This window comes from Xylaria bambusicola (assembly GCF_022495145.1).
Source record: "Xylaria bambusicola strain CBS 139988 unplaced genomic scaffold F5B22scaffold_43, whole genome shotgun sequence".
Taxonomy (NCBI): Eukaryota; Fungi; Ascomycota; class Sordariomycetes; order Xylariales; family Xylariaceae; genus Xylaria; species Xylaria bambusicola.
This window is the reverse complement of record NW_025953596.1, coordinates 104,050-130,725: the sequence shown is the minus strand read 5'-3', so window position 1 is coordinate 130,725 and position 26,676 is coordinate 104,050. Positions and strand designations below refer to the sequence as shown.

Sequence of the window (26,676 nt, the reverse complement as noted above, 5' to 3'; positions counted from 1 at the left end):
CGGTACTACAACAGACTTACAGCGTTGGAAAAAGGAAAACGTCGCCTAGGTATGTCACCCAGATGTCACAGACACGTGGCCCAGTCTCCGCGTCGAACCCGTATTGAATGTGTGACAATGCGATCGATTAGCCGGCAATAACGGAGTTATCACCGACCCTGCCTACCTCCTCAGGCATATTCGAGTAATGAATGTGTTGATATGACTGGCATAGTACATCCCGCGCTCTGCCCCGTAGGGCTTTGGATTTCCCCGGCACTTCGAGGCTGTATGCATCTCCCAAAGAGCGGTATAGATGTGGGTTATATCCGAGGAATCGACTGCCGCGGTCAGATCCAACACGCGTGTCAGATTGCCTGACAGTGGCACAGTAGCACTATAGCAACAATTCGACGTCATCTCTACGGTCATAGGTATCGTGATCTGATGTGATCGTGTTCACACCCCGCATTCCTCTTTGCTCAGCACTTACCAAATGTGGGAATCTATCTTCACGCCAACTATACTGATGAACACTACCTCTGCTCTGCAGTGAAAACGCCCATTTGATTTACGGGATAAGCTCGAGTCATCTAGGCATTCGGGTATTCTCGGATTTACTCTGCAAAATAGGTGGTCATCTCTATTGCTCCTCCTTGTGCCTACATGCATGGCTATTTCGAGTTTGAGGGGCGAGAGGAGAGGGGCAACAATTTCTTTAATAATCCCTGTCTGATCTACCTATAGTATAATCGATATGACAAACCCGGCCTAACCCACAAGTTCCTAGTAATTGGGTCGTGCGTCGGGCGCATGAGGCTTGTCAATCCGTTTGTAACGCGCCAGCTCCTTATCTGTACTCTTATGGGTTACCCAGTCGTTGTACGACGACCTCAGCTCATCAACGACCTCCTTTCTCGACAGATCGACAGGCTCAGCCCCCATGCCCACAAGTCTCATCTGCCTGTTGCCCGCCATCAGGGACAGCCAGAAGTTGTCCTGTGGGATGTCAGGGATGACGGCCGCGTCGACCTTGCCCTCGAGGATGTCTTTGCAGAGGAACCACTCGTTCGTCAGCGGTCGGCCAAGACCCACACCATCGACGGAGTCGAGCGCCTCGACCATGCCGCTCACGGTACGTAGCCCCCCGGTGACGTAGACTTTTGTCTTGCCCGTGAGACTGGGCACGATCTTGTCGGCGAAGTCGAGGAAGAACGCCTCGCGCTGCTTGGTGGTCTCGCGCCACCCGTGATACATGAGGATCTTCTCGTAGGTACCGCCCGTGATCTCGATGAAGTCAAAGGTCTCCCGCTCTAGGTTGATGCTCAGCTCGCGCGCCTCGTCCGTGATGAAGCCCGTGTCCTGAAACTCGACGCTGTTGACTTTGATGCCTAGGATGAAGTCTGGCGGGGTGCGGCGGCGGATCTCGCGCCCGATCTCGAGCACGAAGCGCATGCGGTTGGTCAGACTGCCGCCGTACTCGTCGGTGCGCTTGTTTGTCTTGGGGCTGAGGAACTGCGCCAGCAGATAACCATGTGCACCATGGAGCTCGAGGCCGTCCCAGCCCGCGCGGTGCAAGAACTCAGCAGCGTGTCCAAAGCCCTTGATGAGCCTTTGGATCTCTTCGTGGGTCGCTGCGTGCGGTGGGGGGTAGCGATAGATGCCGTCGCCTTGCCCGTTGTTACTGACTTCGATAGCAGAGGCCGAAACAGGTGATTTTTCAAACACGCACAGGCGGCCTGGGTGCGACACCTGCGCGACCATGAGGGAGCCGTGAGCTTTGCCTGCGCGAGCCATCGCCTTGAAGCCCTCGAAACGCGGGCCATCAAAGGTCGCCTCCGGGTGAATGACTGGGTCACCGATGGATTCAATGCTGGTTAGGCTGGTGTTGACATCGCCAGATAGGATGAGGCCGATGCCACCGCGGCCCCACCGTTCGTAGACCCGTTCAATGTTCTCAGTGGGGATACCGTTGTTCTGGGCATTTTCAGGGTCGTACGTGCACAGCTGCTCTGTCATGGCCGCTTTCATGAAGCGATTCGGCGCCGTGCGTCCCGAGAAGTGGAACTTGAGCGGCTCCGCAAGTCTTGACCTGTCCGCTGGTGCGGATTCGTAACGGGGAGGCACGTACGGCTCATTTTTGGTGTTCCCGTTTGTCTCGACAACACCGACTACGGTCGGCGGTGCTTTTTCGCTGATGCGAGGCTCAGAGATCTTGGAGGTCTGCATAATAGTTTTAGGTTACTGTAAATGGATAGAAGTTAAGGCAATCCTGCTCAAGCGGTACTATGAGAAGCAATTGGGCAAACAGTAGAAGCCTAGGAAAAATTACATATATCTAAATATCCCGAAACCGTACCTCGAGGACCATGACAGGCGATTTGAGGCATTCTCGGATTTTTGATGAGTACCAAGGGAGCCCTAGCAGGCACCGCAAGCTGGGATGGGAACCAACCCACGCGGCGTAAGACAGACAATCGCTCTGACACTTGCATGTCAGACTTTCAGAGAATATTGTAGTCATACAACACAAACATACGAGAGTCGTATGAAGAACACTTGCTCATCCATGATTACACCTATTCTATTGTCGAGAGTCAACGGGCTAGCTAAGGCTTATGGCTTCTGTTCTTATTTGCGGTGGCCTCATGAAGAATGGCATGATTTTAGCCGTTTCAACGATCATTTCACATGGATATTGTTTGATAAAGTATTTCAGGATGGACATAATGATATCGAGGTGTTTAGTCATGCTAATGTACATATGCCTGACAACGATGCGACACCATCAGGCGTCGGGGCCTTTTGTTGTTATAGCCACATATGATTGAAGGCGCAGGAAGCTTTCTTAGAATGATACAATGCAGGTTCCAACTTCTGGAGTAGCTTGATACAAGGGATGTGCTTTACGGATTACCCAAGCCATTGGTTTACCCTCAGGAAGTATAATGTTTACTTAGTCTAGAATACGTAGATGAAAACCCTTTTCCGTATGACCACCCTGGAAGCTAGAGACAATCAGCACTAGATAGATCATCGATAGAATAATTATCAATGCGAGAATCCCATCAGATGATTCTGTCTTTGCCGAGGTCATTGTCAATGCCGAGGTCGGATATGAGGCTGTGATATGCAATGTTTCTTCTGTGCGCCTTCCCGTAGACAGGTGTGCACACCGTAGAGTACACCCAACACTCGCCTCATTCGGAACCGTGCTACCCTTGATCGCTCTTTTGCTTACTATTCTGCGGTGATCCAGACACCTCCGCGTCTTGTTGTTCCCAAGTGGTGAATGATGCATTTATTGCGGAGCCAACAGGACCTGGATCGTAGCCGAAGTCATCGGCCGTCGGAAATAACGTGGGCATCGCCAAGTGATGAAAATCGAGATCCTGTGGATCTAGCGTGTCGCCAAGATATGGCTGCCCCATATCTGCCATTTGGGTGGGATATCCAATCGGCAGTCCTCCGATGGTAGACCAGTTGGTATTCCCGAGTGGTGCGGTCAAAGAGGTAGGGCTTAGGTCTCCTGCGATCCCGCCGAAGTGGAGATAATGACTCGTAGCCATGGCAGGGTCTGGCATTGATTGACTGTCCATGAACGGCCCTGGCCAGGCGGCTTCATTTTCGCCCATTGAATGGCTGAGACCATCAGCCCCGCCAGTATTGGAGACGACGGAGATGGGGCTCTGGATGGGGTCTGGTTGCCGTTGGCACGATGGTGAAATGGGCGGCGCGGACGGGTCTGGCAAGGGTCGGCTCGCCCAGACGCTTGGCGACGGGCTGATCTGCACCGTCTCGCTGGGCTCCCCACTGCTCAATGGGGTCTTGTAGGAGGGTCGACCGATCTTGCGGTACTGGCTGTATACACATTCACGGCCACGTTCGTTGCAGCGCAGGCAGGCAGGCTTCTCCCGAGTGCATTTGATCTTGGCGCCGAGACAGGCGTCACAGGACGACCTGTATTTCGCCTCTGCCATGGTCAACTACAGCCACGCGCGCGCAATCCTGCATTATCGGCTCGGCTCCTTTCCTCTGCTGTTATCTGCTGTTGGCGACCCTCTAGAAATAGATAGGTGATACTTCGTACCTAGGCGTATTGATGGCAGCTTGTGGGGATGGCCTCATGCTCCGCTGTACCTGTACTGTACCGGTAGTCGATTGCGGCATGACTACCGCGACGCCCCCCTGACAGGACAGGCATGCTACACGCTACACGCAGGCATACTTGAACTAGGTAGGTAGGGGTACTTTTGTTCTCATCGTCGGTTCTGGTCGGTGAGGTTGCAGTGGGTGGTGCAGGGGTCCCTGGTAGAGCTGTTGTGTGACTGGACTTTGTGTTCCAATCCGTGTACTATCTCCGGTGGGAGGCTGAATTTGGAAATATATCAGGGTTATTTGTCCGCTCCGAGAGTCTAACTCCGAGCACCAAGAGACCCAATCACATGATTGGCGTAGTAGGGACATCATCACGGTCCCGTTCCTGGAGACAACAAGCTATCTCCGAAATACAAACATGGAACCATCCCCAATCTCTGACATGACAAGAATGCGACACGGTGGCCTGGTCTCGGCTCCTTTCCACCAGTCGCGTTGGGAGAAACCAGCCGACATGGGATTTGGCACGTTTCCGCATCTCCCCCTGGGTACGGAAGGAGACATGGGGCCATGATCTTTGATTTCCAATCCGATTGACTGCCGTGCTGCTGCTGCTGCGTACTTTTGTCGTTGTGCGTTTCCTTCTTCCCTCTTCCCTCGACGCAGATGTCCAAGTCCAAACGAGCGTAGCATACGACTGAAGACCCTAATCCTTCAGCAACTTAGCAATGGCTCCAGACCGGTCTGCGAGTGATCCCTCTGCGGTGTCCCCCGTCGAGGTGAATGATAAGGTCGATGGTGATGCCAATGAAGCGGGAGTGGTAGACTCGTCTGAAAAAGACGACCAGGCAGCGAATAGCGCGCCCACTACTGCTACTGCTCCTGCTACGCAGGCCCCGGAGATCAAGTATCCTGGGCCTTGGCTGAGCGCGCTAATCACCTTCGCGCTGCTCTTGGCTTTATTCCTAGTGGCGTTAGACATCGTTAGTAACAATCGCCAAGCTTGCTGTCGTCGTGGTTTCGACTTACAATCATCTACTCTATATACTAACTGTATCTCAAGAGCATTATATCCACTGCTATCCCGACAATCACCGAGGAGTTCCACAGCATCGACCAGATCGGCTGGTATGGCTCTGCCTTCTTTCTCGGCCTCGCCACCTTCCAGGCCTTCTGGGGCAAGGCATACAAGTTCTTTCCGTTGAAAACCGTCTTCTTGGCCTGCATTGGTGTCTTCGAGGTCGGGACCTTGATCGCTGCCCTGGCGCCCCAAAGCATCGCATTGATCGTGGCTCGCGCGATTCAGGGTGTCGGCGGCGCCGGTGTGACGGGTGGCTGCTTCATCATCCTGGGGTTCACCATCCACCCACGGCAGCTACCTCTGGTGCTGGGACTGACGAGCTCAGTCTGGAGTGTATCTTCGGTTCTTGGCCCCGTGCTTGGCGGCATTTTTACTCAATATGTGACGTGGAGGTGGTGCTTCTGGATCAATCTCCCTGTAAGTGCTTCACCCAGCATCGAGAGGGCAGGGCAGCTTTTAGTCCGAGATATACTGATTCGCCTGCGTGCAGATTGGCGGAACGACCATCATCCTGTTACTCCTCTGCTTCAAGACACCTGCCCATTCACGAGTTGCCCACACGACTATCAGGGAAGCCCCCTCCTTGTTTGATGTACCGGGTATGACAATACTCATCGGCACGCTAGTGGCTATCCTGCTAGTCCTTCAATATGGCGGTGTCAGCAAGCCTTGGAATGACCAAGTGGTCATTGGCCTGATTGTCGGCTTTGGCGCACTCTCAATACTACTCGGAGCTGTTCAATGGTTTCAAGGAGAGAGGGCAATGGTAGTACCTCGTATCATGAAGCGCAGAACTATCTGGGTGCTTGCTCTCTTCAATCTCACTGCCCAGGCCTCTGGTTTCGCCCGAACCTACAACTTGCCAATCTATTTCCAGGCTGTACAAGGTGTATCTGCCTCACAGTCTGGTATCCGAACGCTACCGACTGTCCTGACAACGTGTGAGCTGCCTACCAACACCACTATTGAATTTCGCCAGCTTCTAACATTTAAGCCACAGCGGTCTTTAGTTTCTTAGGCTCAATTGCGGTTAGTCGACTTGGCTATTACAAAGCCTTCCTGATCGTCGGCGCCATCTTCCTGACCATCGGGGGTGGACTGATCTATACACTGAAACCTGAATCTGGGCCTGGCAAGTATATCGGCTACCAGGTCTTTACCGCCATCGGCTCGGGTCTGGTCATTCAGCTCAATGTCATCGTCGCGCAAGCCTTGACTGCTCGAAGCGACGTGGCGGTGGCAACGGCGATTGTTCTATGTAAGTGATGAGCACCTCATCCGTTGCACCCTTCTCAACTATTGCTCCGCAGCGCCGTACTAACCCACGCCATCTCTGCAGTCTGGCAGTTCATCGGCGGCACTCTCGGCGTGTCGACGGCCGAAAACATCATGAACAACTACATTGTGCAATCCATCCCCACCAACAACCCCAACGTCACTGCCGCTAAAGTCCTGGCTACAGGCGCCAACGATCTCCGCACCGTGTTCCCGGACCCGGCTGATCTCGCCATCGTTGTGGACGCGTATCTACGCGGCCTCCAGGCGGCATGGATCTTCGGCACTGTTCTGACCGGGCTTAGCTTCCTCGTCGCCCTGTGTGCTGAGTGGAGGAGCATTAGGCCCGAAGACGTTAAGAAAGAGGCTGAGAAAAAGGCCGCGGCAGAGGCCGATAGTGTGTGAACGTGATTGAGTATTGAAGTGTACAGGACATCGTCATGGCAGCTGGGAGTTGTCGTGTAGCGGTGTCCAGATACGAAAAAGACCTATTCCCTTTCAGGCGCACTGCATCAAGGCGCAATTAGATTGTAAAATAAAAATTACTTAATGCTATTGAGACTCAATCCGTCCTTGACCGTGACACTGCCACTACCAAGTAAAGGTCAGAGAATCTTTGGGCATATAACTTAATGCTACCTGCTTAGAGGCTAGATTCCGACGCGATTGAGGCCGCGTTTAGGGCACATTAGAGCTCTACGACATAACAGTATCACAGCGACTAGAGAAAGCGGTATTAGCTATCAACTCGCCAGAGCGAGCACTATGAACTCAGTCTAGCATACATCTCCTTCTCGAACAACTCAATCATCTCCGCCGATTTTGCATCCGCGAGCGGCATCAGCTGCGACGCGTAAAGCCCGCACAGTCCTGCTGAGCGATCGATCCACTACACGGTCATAATACCGATAGTCAGCGACTTCCACACCAGTGTTCCTTACGAACTGAATAATGAAGGATTGATTGATAAAGGGGCTTCGAGACTTACCCAGTTGAGGTTCGGCATGCCATACCACGCCATGGTGCCTCGCCGACGCCACGATGGCAGATCCTCCATAACTAAGATCCCGCCTAATCCCCAGTCCTTCCGCGTTGTGGTCGGCCCGCCACCCATGATCATACTGAGGCCCGGCATCCGGCATACACCATACATGGCATTCCGTGCCGACTCGTTGAGCTGAGGCTGGAAAATTTCTTCCGCGCTTGAGCGCCGCAGGAGCTGCGCCGGGGGGACGGATGGCCCGTCTGTAGCCGATGGGCAGGCCGCAGCGAGAAGTGCTTGAAGGACTTTCAGATAATCCGACGGAGCGGCGTATATGCCGCCGCCGCCCAGACAGTCTTCTACGTCCGGATTGAGGACAAGCTGCTCCTCCGCGTACCCCACCGGTGACAAGGCGTCGGTTTGGTCTCCTTTGGGTTCCCGATAGCTCATGTGTACTGCTCGAGACCGCATATCGGGTCGGGTGGAGAGGAAAAAGGTCATGGACTTGATGCCTAACGGCTCCCAGATGTGCCGTCTCATGTAGCTCTCAAGGTTTAGGCCACTTAGGCGCTCGATGAGGACGCCGGCCCAGTCGACGGACGGCCCGTAGGACCAGCTAGTGCCTGGAGGGTATGATCAGATATGTTTTTTTGGGACTTGCAGTTTGCACATCGCAACTTACAGACTACGACATAAGAAGCATGCATGACATACCTGGCTCGTAGATCAGAGGGTGAAGGAAGCGACCGCGAAGGCTGGTGCCCGGCTCTCGTCGATGTTCCGGTTGCTGGCGTCGCCAAGCCTGCAGCAGCGGCTCATTCCACTCGTAACAGAAACCAGATGTGTGTGTTAACAAGTGTCTGATGACGAGGACCACGAGTGAAACGTTAGTGAGAATTCTACCTCATCGAGTACGGTATACAGACTTACCTCAGGGTAATTGGTGCTTCATTCTTGTGGGATGAAAAGCCTTGATCATTGCTACTCTTCGTCACGACGTCAATATCCCGCAGCTCATGCACGAAGGGCCGAACGTCATCATCAAGAGCAATCCAGCCGCGTTCGACGCATTGCATGGCCGCGATTGAGGTAATCAGCTTCGTGCATGAAGCTATGTACATTGGCGAGTCTACGTCGAGGTGCTCCTTGGCCTTGTCGTCTCGCAGCGAGCGAAAGCCAAAGGCCTTGCTGTATCTCAGTGTGCCTGCGGATGAAGGCTAGTGAGAACCTTCTGATCATAGAATGAATGACTGGTTCTTCTTTGAAACTCACCCGTTTGATTAGCTGCGAGCAGAGCTACGCCGGGAAGCTCACGGGATGTGCAGGCCGCTTCGAAAACTTGTTCGAATGGCGCCCGCGCATGTGCTGTAGCCGAGAACTGTCTTGCCAGGCGAACGGTGGTAGCGGTAGCGCTTGCATCGTTGAATCTCGCTAGAGCTTGAACAGAGCGAGCAGCGCTGCGCGACAGAGATATGGAGTGCCGGAAGGCCATATTGATTGTTGACGAGTTGAGGCCGTGACACGATGTGAAGCAAGGGAGACACACACGGTGGCTCACGTGGTACTCATCTCTCTCGGGACCTGGCCTCTGTGAACCATTCGCTGCCAGCGACCGTAGCAATCAGTGTAAATATCGCAAAGGCAGGATTGAGGTTTGTCGTAGACATGATCAGGACCATGACAGCTCCACATCTACCTTACCTTGAACTTCAATCCCTCATGAATCGACGTCGTCGCATGGAGCATGCAGCCAGCCGGACTTAAGACTGCTCATACCGGATTTAATCATTCTCGGTAGCCAATATGATCAACTCAACACCCCTGGCACCATTTGTCAGGATTGTGTGTCAGTCAGACTCAGAATACCGCCGCGCAAAACTTCCAAGATGGCCCGTCAGCAAGATGTCATGGTACTAGGTAGCAGTCTACGAGAACTATACCCGCCTCCCGATTCGACAGCGACAGCCATATTCCCCCAAACGAGCCAGGCACCCACTTACATGGCCCGGGTCAGCTTCTCCATCATACAGCTAGGTAAGTCCAGATGGAACCTACCATGGTTGTCTGCGCCTGGTCCCATCCTCGTGGTCGTTAGATTTCCCGAGGGGATGACGCTCACATGCGAATCGACAAGGGTGGAAGGACAATCAAAGTGAGGGCATTATGCATACATATCTACACACCTCACGAGTCTTGCTCATTCTTAATACTACGTGCTACCGGTCTATCTCTCTCGCTAAGTCCTAGAATCCTTCATCAATACGCACTCGTTACATAGTGTAAATCATTCCGTCGTGGTTGTACGCACCTTGACACACCTTGACACACCATGGACCGGATACTCACAGTCCCATGCCAGCCCTTTGAGCTACGACTATCTCACTGGGACAGAATCTACCCAGCAGGTCACTCGAAGCGGATCTTGTGCTTCTCGCTTCCTCCGCAGCACGACAAGGAGCAGCTTGTGCGATATCTCCACACAGCCTTCCAACGCACCGTCAAACGCGTGCCTTTTCTGGCAGGATCCATCGTCCCCTTTCCGCCAGATCAAGGAGGCCGGCCGTGGCTTCGCAACCTAGTACCCGAGGGCGCCGCTCATCTCGTCATCAAGGATCTTTCTTCCGAGCTCAGCTGGTCGGAGCTCGTCAAAGCCAACTTCTCACAGCACCTACTAGACACAGATCAGCTGTGCCCGCTGCCAAAGGCGGCCTACGTCCAAGATGACCCGGTCGACGTTTGCCAGTTTCAGGCCAATTTTATCGAGGGCGGCCTGCTGTTAGTTGTTTCCATCGTCCACATCGCCGCCGACGGCAGGGGTGTGACCGAGATTATCAATATCTTCGCTGAGCAGCTGCGCAAGGCGCAATTGGATTCCGGCAATGAGCCTCTACAAGCAGGGAACGATGTAGTGTATCGCTCGGATCGCATGGCATTGGTCTCGGGAAACGGTGTGCCCGGGACCCTCGAGAATCATGGGGCATGGACCTCGGATGCGGTCAACTCGCATGCTCAAATCGCCGACGTGCCGAATTCTTGTAGGATGTTCTGCATCACGGCGGGCGGCCTCGCGAAGCTCAAGCAGTTGGCGGCGAAAGCCTCGACGGGTCCTGATGAGTGGCTGTCAACGAACGATGTCATCTCCGCCTTCATCTGGCGCAGCATCATGGTCGCTCGTAACCGTGCGGGAATTCTCCCAACAGACGGCACGTCTTCGGTCGTTCAGCCAATCGATTGCCGTGCCCACCTCGGACTTCCTCAACCCTTCTTCGGCAATGCTCTATATATGACCAAGTCATCCCTGTCGCTGCAGAAGCTAGCGGACCCGGAGCGAGGACTCGTCGAGGCCGCTCGCCTACTACGGTCCGCAATTCAGAGTGTGAATGCGGACAAGTTTCGCGATCTGGTAGGCTATGCGACAAGGACGGAGTTAGAGTCGGGCATCCGTCTGAATATCTACGAGGAGTTACCCATCGGGGGTATCATATTGACGAGCCACTTCAAGTTTGATCTGCACGGGCTTGACTTCGGCCCAGCATTTTCTCAGGATGGTAATGGTCATATGCAGACACTTCGACTGCCCGCCCAGGGCACTCAAGCGGGAATCGTCATCATTATGCCGAAACTGACGGACGGGAGCTGCGAGTTCATGGTCACCGAGTCCGACAGCACTCTGTCTGCTCTAGAGCGCGATGACGAGTTCAAGAAGTACACGGATGCTAGATATATCGTGTCTGTCCCGGAAGTGCAAAGTGTTGCAGAAGCTACGGCCTTGACCAACAGAGGTACGTAGCGAACTTCGCCTCCAGGGATGTCTGGCATAGTTCCTCACTCTTTAAGCTGTGTTTATCATATCTGTGTAGATAGCGCCCTATCATTATTTGTCATTTTTATCGAGAATGGACGTTAGAACTCAATCGTCTCTATTGCTGAAGACTTTCTAATTGTTGAATTCCACAAGATGTGCCGTCTCTAGTCGACAACATCACGGCCCAGCATCCCGTTGACGGAGATCAGAAGATGTCTTTCGTTAAGATCACTGAGATCCCCACACCCTCTCCCAGTCAAAGTATGCCCAGCGTCAGAGTGCGACAGACAATATGCGTAAATGATGTTGAAGCAACACACATGGGCATAATCAGGATCATAAACCTTAACCGACCAAAAGCCAAAAACGCACTATCATCCCAGATGCTCCAGGAGTTGAGCGATGAGATCAAAGAGATACACACCGACAGCGGTCAGATCCGGGCTTTAATCATCGCAAGCGCTGCAGACGACGTGTTCTGCGCGGGCGCAGACCTGAAGGAGCGCAAGACCATGAGCCGCTCCGAAACCCAAGCATTTCTGGGCACGATGCGAGACGTGTTCTCTCGACTGGAGACTATTCCCATGCCCTCTATCGCCTGTCTCTCCGGCCTCGCCCTTGGAGGTGGCCTTGAACTCGCGCTCTGCTGCCATATGCGCATCTTCTCTAGCAATGCCGTCGTGGGTCTGCCCGAAACGCGGCTAGGCATTATTCCTGGTGCTGGTGGCACGTACAGGCTGCCCAAGATTGTGGGCTCGGCAGTCGCTCACGATCTGATACTGACAGGTCGTATGATGTCGGCTGGCGAGGCATATACCCGTGGTCTCTGCACGCGCTTCGTGGCTGGGAGTGAAGACGAGTTGCCGGCGCTGAGCGCTGCAGAGAAGCGAGCCTTGACGCTTGATGCCGGTATTGCTTTAGCCAAGGAAATCACGGGTGGAGGGCCAGTTGCTATCAGAGCTGCTGTCGGGGCGCTTTCGTATTCATGTGAAGCTGTGGAGAATGCTTCGTATGAGGTTGTCCTTAGGACCAAGGATCGATCGGAGGCTCTTAAGGCTTTTGCAGAGAAGCGATCCCCTGTGTTCACGGGGGAGTAAGACTAGGAGTTACCCGTTGCCACACGTCATCACCGAATTGCAATGGGCATGCAATTATGTGCGATCACATACGGCTTGTTTTGACTCAATAGATTGCGCCGATGTTGAAGTTGCAATTCAAGCCGTCTATTGTGATCTCATCGTTGTAAACTCTAAAACCTGGGCCACACTCGAGCTAACTGGCAAACAATGTACAGTTAGTGTAGAAAAGTTAGGTACCCTAATCATTTAGTACCACCTGCCACACCTAGTATCAGGTTATCTTTGCTACGGACACTCAAGCCCTTCACCCTTAAGCAAAATATAGGACTAAAGCATTTGATCAATCCTGCAGGTAAAGCAACAGAGCAACTTCTAGACAAAATCATACCTTCGTGAATGTCATGGCCCACTTACAAGACCCCCCGTCATAGAGAGAGCATTTTAAAGAGTATTAGTTGGGTGAAGCTTATTTGATCATTTAATTACAAAATGGAAACTAAGGAGTAAGTAGGCTTTTCATTGTCCGCGATCTTTAGGTATAGATACGGTCGATATATGACCCTAACTTTAAAGGTATAGAGACCGGGGCCGCGGCTCTGCGAGATTCAAAAGAAAGAGCTGTTTGGTTGACTAGAGTGTGCAAGACCCGAGATTCTGGGAACCGAAGACGGAAACAAGCAGGTCGTCTGTCGGTGCTGTGACCCTCCTTCAACTATCCGCATCCGGCTCTATTTCACTGAGGGGTTGGGTTCGGACAACACGGACAACAACGAATTCAACTATATAAATTTGAGGTTAACGAGGATCTCTCCAACTATAATTTATATCCATATAAGCATAGGATGAGCTGGCTTATAATAACAATTTCTCCATTTTTAAGTTTCACTCTATATTTAGGAACCATGAACTATATTATCGATGCGTTAGTATATATGAAAGTACGCCTTAGGGACTTCGTAATAACGGATCAGCTACTCTTCCCACTCCTCAGGCTTACTTAATCATTGGACATTAATCCCAGCTTATATTTTAGCGACACAGCGATAAAAATTATAAATGTAGCCCTTATTAATTACTAGATGTCTTTTATTACTTCTTGGATTTTAAACATACATGTATAATATTTATCCCAAGATTAAAGAGTGACTTAATTTTAATTAGCTTTAAGCATTCCTATCTTTATAGGGTCAAGTTTATATAAAGGTCTTTGCCCTATAGGGTAAATATAACATAGAGGACTCGAATTTCGGATGCCAGAACCTTCAGTCTTGGAGCCTTCTATACCAACACTTCAACATTATATGCAATATTTCATATAGTCTAATTTTAGATCTGTAACAGCTGGTTGTATTATGTTGTATTACTTCTAGCTTCCTTAGCAGACCGCAGGTGTTTTGTAAACACTTGCTACACAACTTGTTGAACGCAGGTGGGGCTATATAATAATCATTAGACCGCTCGAACGTCTAACGGCGTCGTTTTCGACGTTCGAGACAACTTAGGTTTAAGATGAGGTTTGATACACAACAAGTACTATCTATTTTGCAGAAACCTCCGAATGCTGAAATATTTTTCTAACTAATGATGTTACATCAACATCCATACTACCTTAGTAGCACCGGAAGTTTTCGTTGAAGTCAATACAGAAGTGGTCTTGGTACTCGATGTAGTCTTTCTGGTAGAAGTGGTCTTGCTAGTGGTAATAGGATCCCCCTTAGTAGTTACCGGCTCAAAGACGTTGATTCTGTTCTTACCGCCACAGATGGCCGCCTTATCCCCAGCACACGGGGTGTTGCAATCGGTACTGTTCCTAGCAGTCTGTCCGCCAACGAAGCTACCACACCAGCATTGGTTACCCTGCTTCACGCCAGCGAAGAGCACGGTGCGATTGGAAGCTTTCCAGCACGTATCCTCGCATTTGTTGATGGTGAGAGTAGAGTCGGCCTTGATTGCCTCAATCTCTAGCACAGGGAAAGTAGCGTCCTCGTCGGTGTAACAGCCCAACCCGTTCCACGCCGTCGGGGATGGCACGTGTGTAGACGAGGTAGTCTTGGTTGTTGTTGTTGCCGAAACAGTGGTCTTGGTAGAAGTGATGAGCTTCTCCTTGGTCAAGATGCAGTAGGACTGGCTGATGTGCCACGGCTTGCAGTCTAAGCCGACAGATGGGTTCCATGTGTGAAATTCCTCTGGGGTGGCGCCGACTAAATCGCGTATGTACTCGCAAGTTTCTGGGCCACCATTATCCCACCACTCAGCACAAGTAGAGATGGTGGCTGGATCCCACTGGAGCGAAGGATAGGGATGCGCTGCAACTAGAGTGAAAGCATAGCTGAGGGCGAGGGCGAGCTTCATGATGAGGGAGTGTGTGCGTAGCTCTCACGGCTTTGTTGCCGGCTGGGGATCGCTTGTTGTGATTGATTTGGAGGGAGGGGTAGACTGAGAGCTAAGATGAGAATCTTGAAGTCAAGAAGGAAAACGGCAAAGCTTGGTGTGAGGAGGGATATTATGCAGAAACTTTTGGACCTCGTCGCATCTGCGAGAGACTGGCTCGTTTCTCCATATCGTGAGACTGGTTCTCGGCGGTGTGTGTAACCCAGCGTGGGGCAATCATATGATTGTGAAGGCCTAGGCTTGACATCCCCGAGAACTTGAGATGATTATTCGCGCAGATAGGCACTGATTCGGTGAGCTTTTGATGCTTAATTGTCATGAAGTACATTCATGTATCTCTCTAGCCGCTAAGCAAAAACCCTGCCTCACGACCACCCCCCGTCACAACCAGGGCCCTAGGCACCTTAAAACGCGCTTTAACTCCCAACTACCTAATTAAACACTATTTAATAACGCGACCGCGTTTAAGTCTTACGATAACTTTTTACCCTTATTCTATTTAAAATTGATTTCTTTTTATTGCTATATCTTTTAATTTTAAAAATTATTATATTATAGCTATTATTTATATAATTTAACTTAAAACTTTAATTTAAGTAATAATATATATTTAAAGTATTAATAAATTATACCTATATTGTTAGCTTTAAAATATTTTTATTAAAAAATAAACCTATATTAATCTTTAAGCTTTATTAACCTATTATAAATATTAATTAATAAATTAAGCAATAAGGTAAATTAAACTAAGCTTTATACCTTTACTTTTTAAATTTAAACTTATAATTAAATATATATTAACTACTTTAAATAATAATAAAAGCTTTAAAAAAAATAATATATATATTTTTTAATTTAAAATAATAAGGTTAAGTTAATTAAATTATAATTTATTAATTATATATATATTAATAATATAATAATAATTAATATTAACTTTTTTTTTAATTATTTTAAAGCTTTAAAAATTATAAATATTTCTTTTAACTATTTTTATAATATTAATAAAATAGGTATAAGTTAAAATATTAATAATAATTATTAAATAATTATTAATTCTATTTTATATTAAACTTTTAAAAAAGCTATTAAAAAAGGTAAATAGATTATTATTTTTAAAGCTATTAATATTATTAATAATACTTTATTATTATTAATAATTTAAAAGGGTATATAAATATAAAATTAATAATTTTTAAATTAAAATTAAAGTTTATTTAAAAATTAACGTTTTAAATATTTATTTAATAGGTAGATTAATAATTTTATAATATTAAAATAGTTATAAGACCTTTTTATACTTTATATTTAAAGCTATTATAATAATATATAATATATATTAATATATAATAGTTATAAATTATATATTAATAATAAATTTCTTTAAACCTACTTTTTAAATAAAATTTAACTTTTATTTTATAAATTTTATTATAATTATATATTATAATTATTAAATATTAAAGTTTTTAATTTATTAAAGAAAAAGCTAAAAAATAAATTATAAAAAATATTTATAAGCTATTTAAAAATAAAGCTTTTAAAAAGAAATATATTAATAATATATAAAACTATATATAAAAATATAATAAAGTTAAATATATTAAAAAAAATATAAAAAATAGTTAAAATATATTTAAAAAATTAATAAATATTATTATTTTTAAAATATATAATATTTAAAAAAAAAGGTATTATAAAAGTAATAATATTAATATTTATAGTTAAAGAATGATTTATTATATTTAATTTATTAAAAATAGCTTTAAAAATTATAATTAAAATACCTTTTAAAAGTTAATAATTATAGGTTAATATATGGAAATTAATTTAAACTTTTCCTTTATTTAATAATCTATCGTAAAGGTTATTTTTTATAAAGGTTAATAAGGCCTTTAATAAAAAGGCTAAAATTATTACATTTTTATAAATAAAGATTAAAGTATTAAAAGTTAAACTTTAAAAAAATATTAAGGTTAAGTAAAAAATAGTTAAAATAGGTCCTAACGATAATTTTATCCGTATAATACATATACGAAAGGTAAAACATAAATTACGTAATTATTTAATATATATTAACGAAGCTACTAATTAATACGTTCCAAAATACGAAGATACCGATATAGAAGAGGTTATTAAAGTTAGAAATAATAGATCTAATTGAAAACATTAAAAAAAGCATCGCGAATAACGTATTCGTTAAGAAAATCGCTTCAGAAGTTGGGTAATTAGTAGGCAGGGGGGGTGGTCGTAATAGGGGGTGGTCGTGAGGCAGGGTTTTTGCTTATGTGTTTATGTGTCTTTGTTCTGGGCCGTCGCGTGTTGGTGAAGCTCATCCGTTGCGTAGACTCTGTGCAGGGGTCGTTTACGGTGTTATTACTAAGTTGGGCAAGTGGGGGGAGACTGCTAAAAGTTGACAAATTCTGTTGAAGAAGCTGTTGGTTGAAAATATATATCCATGACTCTTGGCAATGTTGATTTAACAATTTCAACTTCTTTCCCTCCAACCTTGCAATGCCTCTTCAACTAAAGGTTTTCAGTTTAGCCTGAGCTAGACCAATGCAAGGTTGAAGCTATCAACCAACAATTCTTATCTTAATAAATGAGAAGAGCACCTGACCTTTCGGCCCCCGTCGACTCTTAGCTGCGAAGCTGCTAGCTCAGTTCTGCAATCCCCTATTTTCATCATGCCCGACACCTTTCATCCGTTCCCAAACCTGCCCACAGAGATTCGTATTCAGATCTGGGCGTTAGTTGCGGGTCCGCGCAACCTACAGATTAGTTGCTCTTCAAGCGGAAAGCGGGCAGACCCTGGCACAACTTTTGCTTATGCTTCGCCAAACCCGCCACCTGCCGTCATGCACGCCTGTCGAGAAGCCCGCCAGAATGCACCCTACCAGAAGGCCTTCCTCACATTCAGCAACGCCGAGACCAAGTATATCTGGGTTAATTTTCAGGAAGACATGATCTGCCTACCAGATAACGAGCTCGCGCCGCTTGCGCCCCACTATGCTGATATTGAACGCCTCAAGCTCACTGCGGAAGCTGGCGTTGAAACATTTTCCTTCTATGAATATTTTAAGGACTGCTCAAGCTCGATATTTAAGCCTTTCTCAGCTCTGAACGTGCTGCATATAGCAGTGCAGGACTGTTTTTTGGCGTGGGCGGATGCGTTTCAGGGTTCCGGATATGCAAATTGTCCAAGTCAAAATGTCAGATTCCTGGAACTACAAACGGGGCTCTTGCTAACTGGATCTCAACTGGTGCTGGCATCCGAGTGGTGGTTGTGGAACGGAGGGAAGGTTGAAGATATAGATGACTTGGAACCATCATGTCTCGATCTAGACGAGTGTGCAGATATAGGCTGAGCATAGGCGTTTGACACAGGGAATGCTGGGAGATCTTCTCGAACCGTGCAATTTCAAATTCACCCATTATTGTTTCGATTGTGACAAAGGTGTGGGTGTGAAAAGTGTTTAGGAGTACCTAGGTCTATACAGCTAATACATGTCTAGAAGCCTCGCAACGCTTTGTCTCTCCATTCGCTGGGGAAGAGATTTCGAGTTTCCATTTCCCTTCTATCCTAATTTAACTATTGGTCGTCGTGTCTTAAATGTTAGTTGTCCTTGCATTAGACACAGAACGGTGTGGGGTCGCCGGCGGAGCCATTCTAGACAACACTATATTATGCGCTTTGGCACCTTCAACCTCCACAGCTCCGACCTAATCAACTTGGCAATCACAGACATCCTTTCGCCTTGGTCTCCGCAGTCTTGAAGGCCTTGATGACCACCCGGTGCTCGTTGGCTCTCGTGTCTGTTGTATCCTTGTAGTAATCAGACCTCACCTGGGCTGTGATCTGCATTATCTGACCTTTAGTGAACTTGCCCGAGGCCACTGCTTGAGACACTATAATTCGCTCTGGTCAGTGATTGATCTCTTATGGGAGTCGGGAAGATGGGCTCCCGGGAACGCATAACATACTGGTCTTTTCCCAATCAACAGTCTTCCAGATTCTGGTAGGATCGGCAGGACTGTGGCCAGGGCTGATGCTCTCAGTGTACACCGTAATACCACGAGGATGTAGCTTGTCTTCTGCTCTTGCGATGAGATAAGGACCAGTATCTCCTATTCTGGCGTTCTTGATCTGCGTCGTTGTCGCTGCGAACATCTCGAAGAATGCCTTGTTTGTACCCGTGTTTTTCCCTTCGCTCCCGGCCTTCGTCACTACACTTGCGACCTTTCTGAGGCTGTTCACATAATTGTCCTTCCCAGCAAGAATGAATTTGTACCCTGCCCAATCTTGAACGTTGCCTTTGGGCGTGGCCAAGTAGTGTGTCAGCACCCTCTTTGCAGTCTCCTCTGGGTCAGGATGTGTGTCTGTGAGGGGTAAAGTGTTGCCTTTGCTATCGGCCATGAATGTTTCGGTGCGACCTGTGCCGCCGAGGAAGTTGGTGAGCTCGCTGAAAGTACACCGTTTCCCAGGTGCAGTCCCTTTACACATGACCCATCCGTTGCTGCCTTTCTTGCTGGACTTGCATTCTTCCTTGACAGTATCCCACTTGAGGCACTTCCACCCGAGAGTCTGGTCTGATGGTTCATTGAGTCCGTCAATTTGGTAGGCATAAAATAGCCATACACGTTCTAGCGCTCCCTGGTAGCCACCGGCCAAGACCTTGGTGACGAGGAAAAAGAGCAGAGCCACGAAGAGTTTGGTTTGCATGTTGAGAAGTTCTGAAAGGAAAGACAACAGGTCTCCGGCGGTTAAGGTTGAAGAACAATATTTAGAAAAGAAGAAGACTGTAGAACGGATATCGAACGGTAAGAGCATGCCAGACAGACATCAAAGACATACAATCAGCCTAAGATGGATATCTATTGAAAGGGGCGTTGGCGAAGCCGTGATTATAGAATATTTCGGTACCGGGTGGAGTACAGGACAGCTTCAATCCTATCGTAGTCAGACGGGCCGAGAACCTCAGGGGATCTTGAACCATAGATCGTATGAGGCCCATTGTTGGCCTATGCTAACATGTTGACAAATAAAATCTCCGCGAAGCATTTTCATGAGGCTACGCGGTCCTAGTCGCCGCCGTAGTCAGCGATCTCTCGTGACCAATTCGCACGATCCACTTCGTTCCTGCAGTGCCTCGGTTATAATCTTCAACCTATTTTGGAAAGGATAGAGTAGCGAGTCAATCAGGTGTCGATATGCTACCAACAGCATAATATCTATCATTGGAAGTGGATATAACAAGTGCTAGGATCTTTGGTTAGAAGTGGGTATACCGCATAGTAGGGCCAACAGCTCTCAGCCGCGCCCGGCCCATCTACTACACTTACACGCTTACATGAATGTGAATGCGATTTCAGATGTATCTGCATGTACCTCTATGTGGCAAGGGTTTCGGATTTGGGGCGAGGCATGGATTCTTGAGATAAATGATTGTATATTGGTTGAAACATGAGCGCATCACCGGAGAGGACTACTTAAAGAAGAGTTTTACCAAGTCAATCATCCATCACCTTATATTCAATCCCCTCCCAGAGGCCTGGTATACAAATCTAGCATATCCTCATGCTCCTCATAGGGTCTCGACCCCTTGATATAGAGGCAATTGCAAGACTAACCTCTTCAACCTCTTCTACTAGTCATCTGTCATCATGACCGGTTCCCTATCATTATACTTTACTTCCTTTATTGCAGTCTCGGGATTGATAGCCCCGACCGCTGCGCTCCAGCTTCGTGATAATTCAGATGCAAGCTTAGACTCATGGCGTGCAGCAAATGATCGCACATCCTCAACCCAGGCATGTCCCTCCCCATGCGGAGATGACACTGGCGATTTATCGTCATGGTTCTTATTCAAAGATACGGCTAGCTTGGCGGCTTGTAATGAGACTATGTTGCTGAGCTTCAGTGTACAAGAGACAGTGGATGGCAATCAACTAGTATCTACTCCTGTCATTAGAGGTTGTCAAGCAGACTACAGCTTTGCATCTAAAAATGTCAATTCAGACGAGGTGGCCGCAGTCTGCTCGACCCCCAACCATGACATTATTGAGGCTATGGTCACCATTGGCGAGCCTACCAGCAGCACCACAGTTAAACCCATCAAAAGACAGGCCGTGGGCCACCTGTCCGCCGCATACCAAGTTCAAAATTACTTGAGCTCAAAGAAACCCTCTTGTACGGAGAATGTTCTTGCATTTGGCTATTCTCAGACGGATATCATTGGTCTCTTTGCCGGCGTTGAAGTATACCAACATGGTGTCCACGATGAGATCTTAGGCCACTTTTTGCAAGATTTAGAGGCGAGACAGAGCTCTTCACCTTCCGGTCCTCTGGTCGCTCAGCTCTGCCTTGGAGACGGCCTTGGAGCAGATTATACTGTTGGAGTCATTGCTGGGTTTGCCGATGATTTGGCCTTGGTGCAGGAAGTAATGCGATCCTGGGCAGACGGGAGATGTGTGTCCGGAGACCTCAAGGATTACATGAAGGTCTCTCTACGAGTTCCTATTCAGCTCATGGGACCCGGCAATACCAACTCTTCTACCTTAAATTCGGCTTCCCCCTTACCATCGGAAGAAGCACACATATGGACTCGGTCGGGACTTAGTGCTAGGGCGACTTGCAAGACGACGACGGTCAAATCTGGGGACGGCTGTGATGCCGTTGCTAAAAGATGCGGTATCACGACGGCGACTCTGCAGAAGTACAACACTGCCAAAAACTTCTGCACCACTCTTGTCCCTAGCCAAGTGGTTTGCTGTTCATCCGGTACACTGCCTGATCCCATCCCTGCCGCTAACGCTGACGGGACTTGCAAAACCAAGTCCGTCGTCAGTGGCGACTCCTGCAGTTCGCTGGCTTCTAAGTGCGGGCTTAAGGCGGCCGATTTCACCAAGCTGCATCCTGCCTCTAACTTTTGTTCAACTCTGCAGGTCGGCCAGCCTGTTTGCTGTACGCATGGGAAGCTGCCTGACATCAAGCCCAAGCCTGGTTCGGACGGGTCCTGCGCAACCTATACTGTGAAGAGTGGTGATGGTTGCTCGGTCATAGCTGTCTCGCATGGAATAACCCAGGCCAATATCGAGACTTATAACAGCAAAACCTGGGGTTGGAATGGTTGCTCGGCACTTTTGCCCGCACAGAAGATTTGTCTCAGTACCGGAACACCTCCTTTCCCTCCGTCCGTGTCCAACGCTGTCTGTGGGCCCCAGGTCCCCGGTACTAAAAAGCCATCTTCCGGGAGTAGCGATACTTGGGCGAACCTGAACCCTTGCCCTTTGAATGTGTGCTGTAATGTATGGGGTCAATGTGGCGCTACAGACGACTTCTGTGTCATCAATAAAGCAACCACTGGGGCACCCGGAACAACCAAGCCGGGGAAAAACTCATGTAAGTCACGTCGGGTATACGCGCATACCCCGTATTGATTGCAAAACTTCATTCTCTAATAAATTTGCCGCTATAGGTATCTCACATTGTGGTCGAGACATTATCAAGGGTTCAGCCCCGGCCAAAACCATTAATGTCGCCTACTTTGAGGCTTGGAACGAGAACCGGCCATGTCTGCGCATGGACGTGGATCAAATCGACACGTCCATGTATACACACATTCACTTTGCCTTTGCTAATATCACTCAAAGCTTTGCCATCGATGTTAGCGGCTCTAAATACCAATTTGACCAGTTCAAGGCCTTGACCGGCGTGAAGAGGATCATCACCTTTGGTGGTTGGGACTTTAGCACCAAGCCCGGCACGTACAACATTCTTCGTGAAGCCACCAAGGCTGCCAACCGGGCCAAGTTCCAGGCAAATATTGTTGCTTTCCTCAAGCAACATAATTTAGATGGTGTAGATATCGACTGGGAGTACCCTGGCGTAAGTCAGACCACTCTTCCCAAACTGCGGTACTGTTCCAATACTAACATGCCTTCTGAGTACAGGCTCCGGACATTCCCGACATTCCTGCTGGTGACCCCGACGCTGGTGAGGACCTCCATCAGACCTTGGTTGGCCTTAAGACCACTTTAGGCACTAGCAAGTCTGTCTCAGTCGCAGCTCCAGCATCGTATTGGTACCTCAAGGCTTTCCCTATCAAAGAGATAGGGGCCAAGATTGACTACATTGTTTACTTGACATACGATCTCCATGGTCAATGGGATTACGGCAACAAATGGACCTCCCCTGGCTGTCCCACCGGAAACTGTCTTCGCTCACACGTAAATATCACCGAAACTAAGGACGCATTGTCGTTAATTACGAAAGCAGGTGTGCCTTCGAACAAAATCGTCGTGGGCATTTCTAGTTACGGAAGATCGTTCAAGATGTCCCAGGCTGGATGCACTGGTCCCTCATGCAAGTTTACTGGTTCTCCGAGGGTATCTAACGCAGCCAAAGGTCGCTGCACTGGCACCAGTGGCTACCTCTCCAACGCAGAGATCGAAGAAATCATTGAGCATGGCAGGGTGAACAAACAATGGGTCTCCTCCGACTCTAATATTCTAGTGTACAACGACACTGAGTGGGTTGCATACATGAACGATTCAATCAAGTCGTCGAGGGCAAGCCTTTACGCCTCATATAACTTTGCTGGAACAAGTGACTGGGCTGTCGATCTGAACCAGTTTGTGGAGTGAGTGTTCTTTTCTATCATCACAACCCAAACGCTCACTCTCTCTCAACCACATGCTAACAAAGCATCCAGCGGCACTGGCGAAGGTGACAACGATCCTAATTATGTTGCTAAAATCGACGATGGATACTTCCTGGAATGCGACGCTAGATTCACTAGCCTAGCCGAACTTATGCGCCGGAAAAGCACTGTCCCGTCATACTGCGTTGACAAGTACCTTGTTGACATAGAGATAAATATTATGAAAGGCGCATTGCAGAAGTATGATGCCCTCATCGACGGCGGCTATGATAAGAAATTCAACATTTATAAGGACTACACAGTTGAGCAGGTCCCTGTCCAGATCAATGCCTTTATGGGAAACGGCCATGCTGGCGATTACTTTCAGTGTCAGGAGACCGGCTACCGCACTTGCTGCTCGAGCTGCCAATTCGCCGGCTGTTTAGATGGCTGCGACAAGTCGACTGATTGCAAGGCCGGTCGCAGTACCCATGATGTGACGTGTCCCACCGTCTTCAAGGATGGGTCGCAAGGTATCGACTATTTTAACACAAAGGTGCCCAACGTGACATATACCCTGAAAGACTCACAGGGGTTCTATTCAGCCATCACCAAAGACTACGGTGTCGAGAAGAACTGGATCAAATTCGGCGATGTCGACGTGAAGTTTTCCAATGGATGCCAATACGCAGGCACAAAGGTTAAGGAGTGCATGAAGATGATGGACGACTGGTTCTGGAACTACCCCGTACCTGCCGACAAGATCGAAGTCTTCAATCCCAAGGACGTAGTCAGCAAATCGTACGATAACTTTCAGGACCTTCTCTTCCGCCTGCAACTCCTCAGCGAAATCGGCGACCTAGACGTTCTGCTCAGCACGCAAGATGTTGCCGACGCTTCCTCCTTGCCGGCCTTGACCATCGCCTCGGCCGTAGACAGCATGGACAAGGTGGTCGAGCAAGCCAAAGAGATCGAGAAGATCGAGCGAGAGCAGTTCATCGCCAACTTCCTCGGTGGCATCCTCTTCTTCATCCCTTTTGTCGGGGAGGCCTTGGGGCCTACGCTGGCCCCCGTGCGCGTGGCTTTGTCTATCGCCGAGATTGCTGGCGAGGCTGCACTACTGACGTATAGTGTTGTCTCGGATCCCGACAATGCTTTCGCTGCTGTGTTCAGCACGCTTGCGGGTGCGGCGTTAAGCCGTGGGTCGTGGGGCAAGGCCGCGAGCGAGCGGAGGGGTTTGAGTGATGCGGATTCGAAAAAGCTTGGCTCGATTCATGATGATCTGATGAAGATCAATGGCATTCGGAGTGGGCTGTGTACAATATAACAAAGCGTAAATATTATCCCACCTCTAACTTCCCGCTGACATACATCACCTAGCTGAGCATGGCGCGAATTGGTATCTAGACTCCCAGGGCGAGACCGTCGGTACTTTAGATAGCTTGATGCAGTAGACCTTTGGCTGAAGATTCAGTGTCCTAGCGATTGTCAGCTAGGTCGGAGCGTTAAACCGACCGAAGCATATAACGTTATCGCAAATGAGACAACAAATATTTTCACAGCGGAAATTGATTACGAAAAGCACATTATAGGCCTTTTACGATACCGGATTGACTCCTCAATTAATTTATGCAATGATTCATGTCTGATTCTCATAGGTCCCCGTCGCCATATACGTCAAGTGCCTTGTTGTACTACGTATCCTAATCAAATCTATCTGCCCCAGGCGTGGCTTTCCACCATCCACTGAAAACGCTCTCAAACATTTCCCGGTCCCAAGGATCAGTCTCAATGACCTGGTCAATTCTAAAATAAGCGCTTTTCATCTTCGCTCGGCGTGGACAGACCTTCATTGTAGAGCCCCCCTAAGTTGTACATCAAGAGAGGGGATTGGAAAGCCGATCCTTTAGAAGGACAAACAGTCAGCTCCCAGTCAATTATGCCCGTAATGTTGTAGTCACCGTCGACTAAGAAATTCGCGTTTCTAGAGTCCACGTGACGGATGGGAAAAGGTCCTGACTCATTTGGTGGGAGAGTGTCAAGGAGGCTCTTGTAGACAAGATATTGATCTAGAGGCGCAGAATTTGCGGTCTCCACGGTTCCAATGAGCTGAATTTTCCGCTGGACAAGAGCTCTGTAGTAGTCGTTTGGTTGGCTGAATGGGCCGAATGGAATCAAGTTTTCATTTGAGTCGTAATCAAAAAAGGCTGGTGAAACTTCTGGTAGCCCCATAGACGATAGCTGTAGACGCCCGAAGGCGTTCAGAGGATGCTTTTCTAGGTTTATAGAGATAGATGCTAATTGGCCAGAGGCCAATAGTTTGCTAGCTAGCTTCTTGAGTAAAATGTAGCCAGCACTAACAGGATTCATAGGGTCGTTGTCATCGGCACAGTCGTACACCTCAGGGACTGGAACGGCAGATTCAGCAAGGAAATGAGATGTCGCAAACTCACTACGCCTATCGAAGTTCCTCTCCTGCAATGGAGGTTCATTGTGATTTGGGAGTCGAAACCTTGCTAACCAAGTCTTGCCATCGTCAAACACAATAGAGAGCCATGGCAGTTATACCCACCGAGGACATCAGTGTTGAAGTATGCTTGATCTGGTGGTGGGAGATTAACTGTACAGTTGATACCATCTCGTAAAGCCTTTGCACGCCAGCGAAGGGCATCGCAATTGATATTGGCTAACAATCTGGAGATTACCTTTTCGCCTGCCGTTCGCCGCGCTGTGTTTAGCTCTTTGACCTTAGCTGGATCTCTAGATTCGTATATTGCGTTTATGTGCTGTAATAATGTCAGACCTTCTGGCTTTTTTCAAGTACTGTTTCGTCAATCGAACCTCGTTTGTAAGACAAGTATGCCGCGCTGACACCACATGTTTTGCGCAGAAATGCCAGCTGCAAAGTTCGCACTGTCCGTGCAGCGGCTGATCGCATGACTGAAGCGCACACGACTACTTCATGTTGGAGTTGGCTGACTTGAGATGGATGTATTCTTATAAAGAAAAGAAACGTAAATTAGGTAGGCTATACATATGTTACCTGTAACTTGTGCGTGTGCGATGTGTGTTGTCTCAGGTCGCAGATACACTTGCATAAAACTCCAACCTTTGCATTTTATGCCCAATCATCATCGACTCGAGCCAACAGAAGCCGGCCTGGCTCCAATAGTTGTAACGGAATGATGGATGGTAGCATTCCTTACAAGTGCAGCCAGATAGCAACTACCTTTCCAGGACTAATATTTCACCAGTCACTTTGGAACTGCTATTAATACACGGGGAATGGAAAACCTGCCCTGTGTACTTCTCAAGGTGAAAAGCATTGCGAATGTCGAGTAAAA

At 48.2% G+C, this 26,676-nt stretch overlaps 10 protein-coding genes across 10 annotated transcripts; 4 read left to right on the top strand and 6 right to left on the bottom strand.

The window, feature by feature from the left end:
- Nucleotides 1–765: 765 nt before the first annotated feature.
- On the bottom strand, nucleotides 766–2,208 carry F5B22DRAFT_638342 (uncharacterized protein; the record flags this gene model as incomplete). The annotated part of the gene is made up of 3 exons (XM_047977574.1): nucleotides 766–891; nucleotides 931–2,112; nucleotides 2,152–2,208. 3 exons carry the CDS (start codon nucleotides 2,206–2,208, stop codon nucleotides 766–768), a joined length of 1,365 nt encoding a protein of 454 aa, XP_047827923.1.
- Nucleotides 2,209–2,700: 492 nt separating this feature from the next.
- Nucleotides 2,701–4,458, bottom strand: F5B22DRAFT_618706 (uncharacterized protein). Its single transcript, XM_047975722.1, has one exon. It carries the CDS (start codon nucleotides 3,957–3,959, stop codon nucleotides 3,195–3,197), a length of 765 nt encoding a protein of 254 aa, XP_047827922.1. The 5' UTR covers nucleotides 3,960–4,458; the 3' UTR covers nucleotides 2,701–3,194.
- On the top strand, nucleotides 4,441–6,992 carry F5B22DRAFT_618703 (putative MFS transporter). Its single transcript, XM_047975721.1, has 5 exons — nucleotides 4,441–5,060; nucleotides 5,141–5,575; nucleotides 5,649–6,099; nucleotides 6,159–6,416; nucleotides 6,498–6,992. Exons 1-5 carry the CDS (start codon nucleotides 4,806–4,808, stop codon nucleotides 6,836–6,838), a joined length of 1,740 nt encoding a protein of 579 aa, XP_047827921.1. The 5' UTR covers nucleotides 4,441–4,805; the 3' UTR covers nucleotides 6,839–6,992.
- A 17-nt stretch (nucleotides 6,993–7,009) lies between these two features.
- On the bottom strand, nucleotides 7,010–9,104 carry F5B22DRAFT_374880 (beta-lactamase/transpeptidase-like protein). The gene is made up of 5 exons (XM_047971200.1): nucleotides 8,688–9,104; nucleotides 8,346–8,619; nucleotides 8,130–8,275; nucleotides 7,422–8,038; nucleotides 7,010–7,322 (listed from the first exon to the last, which is right to left on the bottom strand). The coding sequence occupies exons 1-5, from the start codon at nucleotides 8,905–8,907 to the stop codon at nucleotides 7,197–7,199; spliced, it is 1,383 nt and encodes a 460-aa protein (XP_047827920.1). The 5' UTR covers nucleotides 8,908–9,104; the 3' UTR covers nucleotides 7,010–7,196.
- Nucleotides 9,105–9,658: 554 nt separating this feature from the next.
- Nucleotides 9,659–12,429, top strand: F5B22DRAFT_374853 (putative enoyl-CoA hydratase/isomerase family protein). The gene is made up of 2 exons (XM_047971199.1): nucleotides 9,659–11,197; nucleotides 11,374–12,429. Exons 1-2 carry the CDS (start codon nucleotides 9,745–9,747, stop codon nucleotides 12,315–12,317), a joined length of 2,397 nt encoding a protein of 798 aa, XP_047827919.1. The 5' UTR covers nucleotides 9,659–9,744; the 3' UTR covers nucleotides 12,318–12,429.
- A 1,275-nt stretch (nucleotides 12,430–13,704) lies between these two features.
- Nucleotides 13,705–15,059, bottom strand: F5B22DRAFT_618695 (uncharacterized protein). The gene has a single exon (XM_047975720.1). The coding sequence runs from the start codon at nucleotides 14,649–14,651 to the stop codon at nucleotides 13,887–13,889; it is 765 nt and encodes a 254-aa protein (XP_047827918.1). The 5' UTR covers nucleotides 14,652–15,059; the 3' UTR covers nucleotides 13,705–13,886.
- Nucleotides 15,060–17,105: 2,046 nt separating this feature from the next.
- On the top strand, nucleotides 17,106–18,243 carry F5B22DRAFT_374812 (uncharacterized protein). Its single transcript, XM_047971198.1, has one exon. It carries the CDS (start codon nucleotides 17,378–17,380, stop codon nucleotides 18,056–18,058), a length of 681 nt encoding a protein of 226 aa, XP_047827917.1. The 5' UTR covers nucleotides 17,106–17,377; the 3' UTR covers nucleotides 18,059–18,243.
- Nucleotides 18,244–18,429: 186 nt separating this feature from the next.
- On the bottom strand, nucleotides 18,430–19,413 carry F5B22DRAFT_638338 (uncharacterized protein; the record flags this gene model as incomplete). The annotated part of the gene is made up of 2 exons (XM_047977573.1): nucleotides 18,430–18,599; nucleotides 18,675–19,413. 2 exons carry the CDS (start codon nucleotides 19,411–19,413, stop codon nucleotides 18,430–18,432), a joined length of 909 nt encoding a protein of 302 aa, XP_047827916.1.
- Nucleotides 19,414–20,256: 843 nt separating this feature from the next.
- On the top strand, nucleotides 20,257–24,899 carry F5B22DRAFT_374764 (glycoside hydrolase family 18 protein). Its single transcript, XM_047971197.1, has 4 exons — nucleotides 20,257–22,092; nucleotides 22,169–22,578; nucleotides 22,644–23,332; nucleotides 23,405–24,899. The coding sequence occupies exons 1-4, from the start codon at nucleotides 20,355–20,357 to the stop codon at nucleotides 24,657–24,659; spliced, it is 4,092 nt and encodes a 1,363-aa protein (XP_047827915.1). The 5' UTR covers nucleotides 20,257–20,354; the 3' UTR covers nucleotides 24,660–24,899.
- Nucleotides 24,900–25,035: 136 nt separating this feature from the next.
- On the bottom strand, nucleotides 25,036–26,270 carry F5B22DRAFT_638336 (uncharacterized protein; the record flags this gene model as incomplete). The annotated part of the gene is made up of 4 exons (XM_047977572.1): nucleotides 25,036–25,138; nucleotides 25,176–25,844; nucleotides 25,877–26,138; nucleotides 26,174–26,270. 4 exons carry the CDS (start codon nucleotides 26,268–26,270, stop codon nucleotides 25,036–25,038), a joined length of 1,131 nt encoding a protein of 376 aa, XP_047827914.1.
- Nucleotides 26,271–26,676: the final 406 nt, after the last annotated feature.

Coding starts and splice junctions, on each gene's coding strand:
- F5B22DRAFT_374764 (XM_047971197.1), top strand. CDS start 20,355: ATGACCGGTTCCCTATCATTATACTTTACTTCCTTTATTGCAGTCTCG. Junction 22,093..22,168: donor CAAGCCGGGGAAAAACTCAT/GTAAGTCACGTC, acceptor TTGCCGCTATAG/GTATCTCACATTGTGGTCGA. Junction 23,333..23,404: donor GATCTGAACCAGTTTGTGGA/GTGAGTGTTCTT, acceptor CAAAGCATCCAG/CGGCACTGGCGAAGGTGACA.
- F5B22DRAFT_374853 (XM_047971199.1), top strand. CDS start 9,745: ATGGACCGGATACTCACAGTCCCATGCCAGCCCTTTGAGCTACGACTA. Junction 11,198..11,373: donor TACGGCCTTGACCAACAGAG/GTACGTAGCGAA, acceptor GAATTCCACAAG/ATGTGCCGTCTCTAGTCGAC.
- F5B22DRAFT_374812 (XM_047971198.1), top strand. CDS start 17,378: ATGCCCGACACCTTTCATCCGTTCCCAAACCTGCCCACAGAGATTCGT.
- F5B22DRAFT_618695 (XM_047975720.1), bottom strand. CDS start 14,651: ATGAAGCTCGCCCTCGCCCTCAGCTATGCTTTCACTCTAGTTGCAGCG.
- F5B22DRAFT_618703 (XM_047975721.1), top strand. CDS start 4,806: ATGGCTCCAGACCGGTCTGCGAGTGATCCCTCTGCGGTGTCCCCCGTC. Junction 5,576..5,648: donor GCTTCTGGATCAATCTCCCT/GTAAGTGCTTCA, acceptor GCCTGCGTGCAG/ATTGGCGGAACGACCATCAT. Junction 6,417..6,497: donor GGCAACGGCGATTGTTCTAT/GTAAGTGATGAG, acceptor CCATCTCTGCAG/TCTGGCAGTTCATCGGCGGC.
- F5B22DRAFT_618706 (XM_047975722.1), bottom strand. CDS start 3,959: ATGGCAGAGGCGAAATACAGGTCGTCCTGTGACGCCTGTCTCGGCGCC.
- F5B22DRAFT_374880 (XM_047971200.1), bottom strand. CDS start 8,907: ATGGCCTTCCGGCACTCCATATCTCTGTCGCGCAGCGCTGCTCGCTCT. Junction 8,276..8,345: donor GAAGCACCAATTACCCTGAG/GTAAGTCTGTAT, acceptor CCTCGTCATCAG/ACACTTGTTAACACACACAT. Junction 7,323..7,421: donor GCATGCCGAACCTCAACTGG/GTAAGTCTCGAA, acceptor ATGACCGTGTAG/TGGATCGATCGCTCAGCAGG.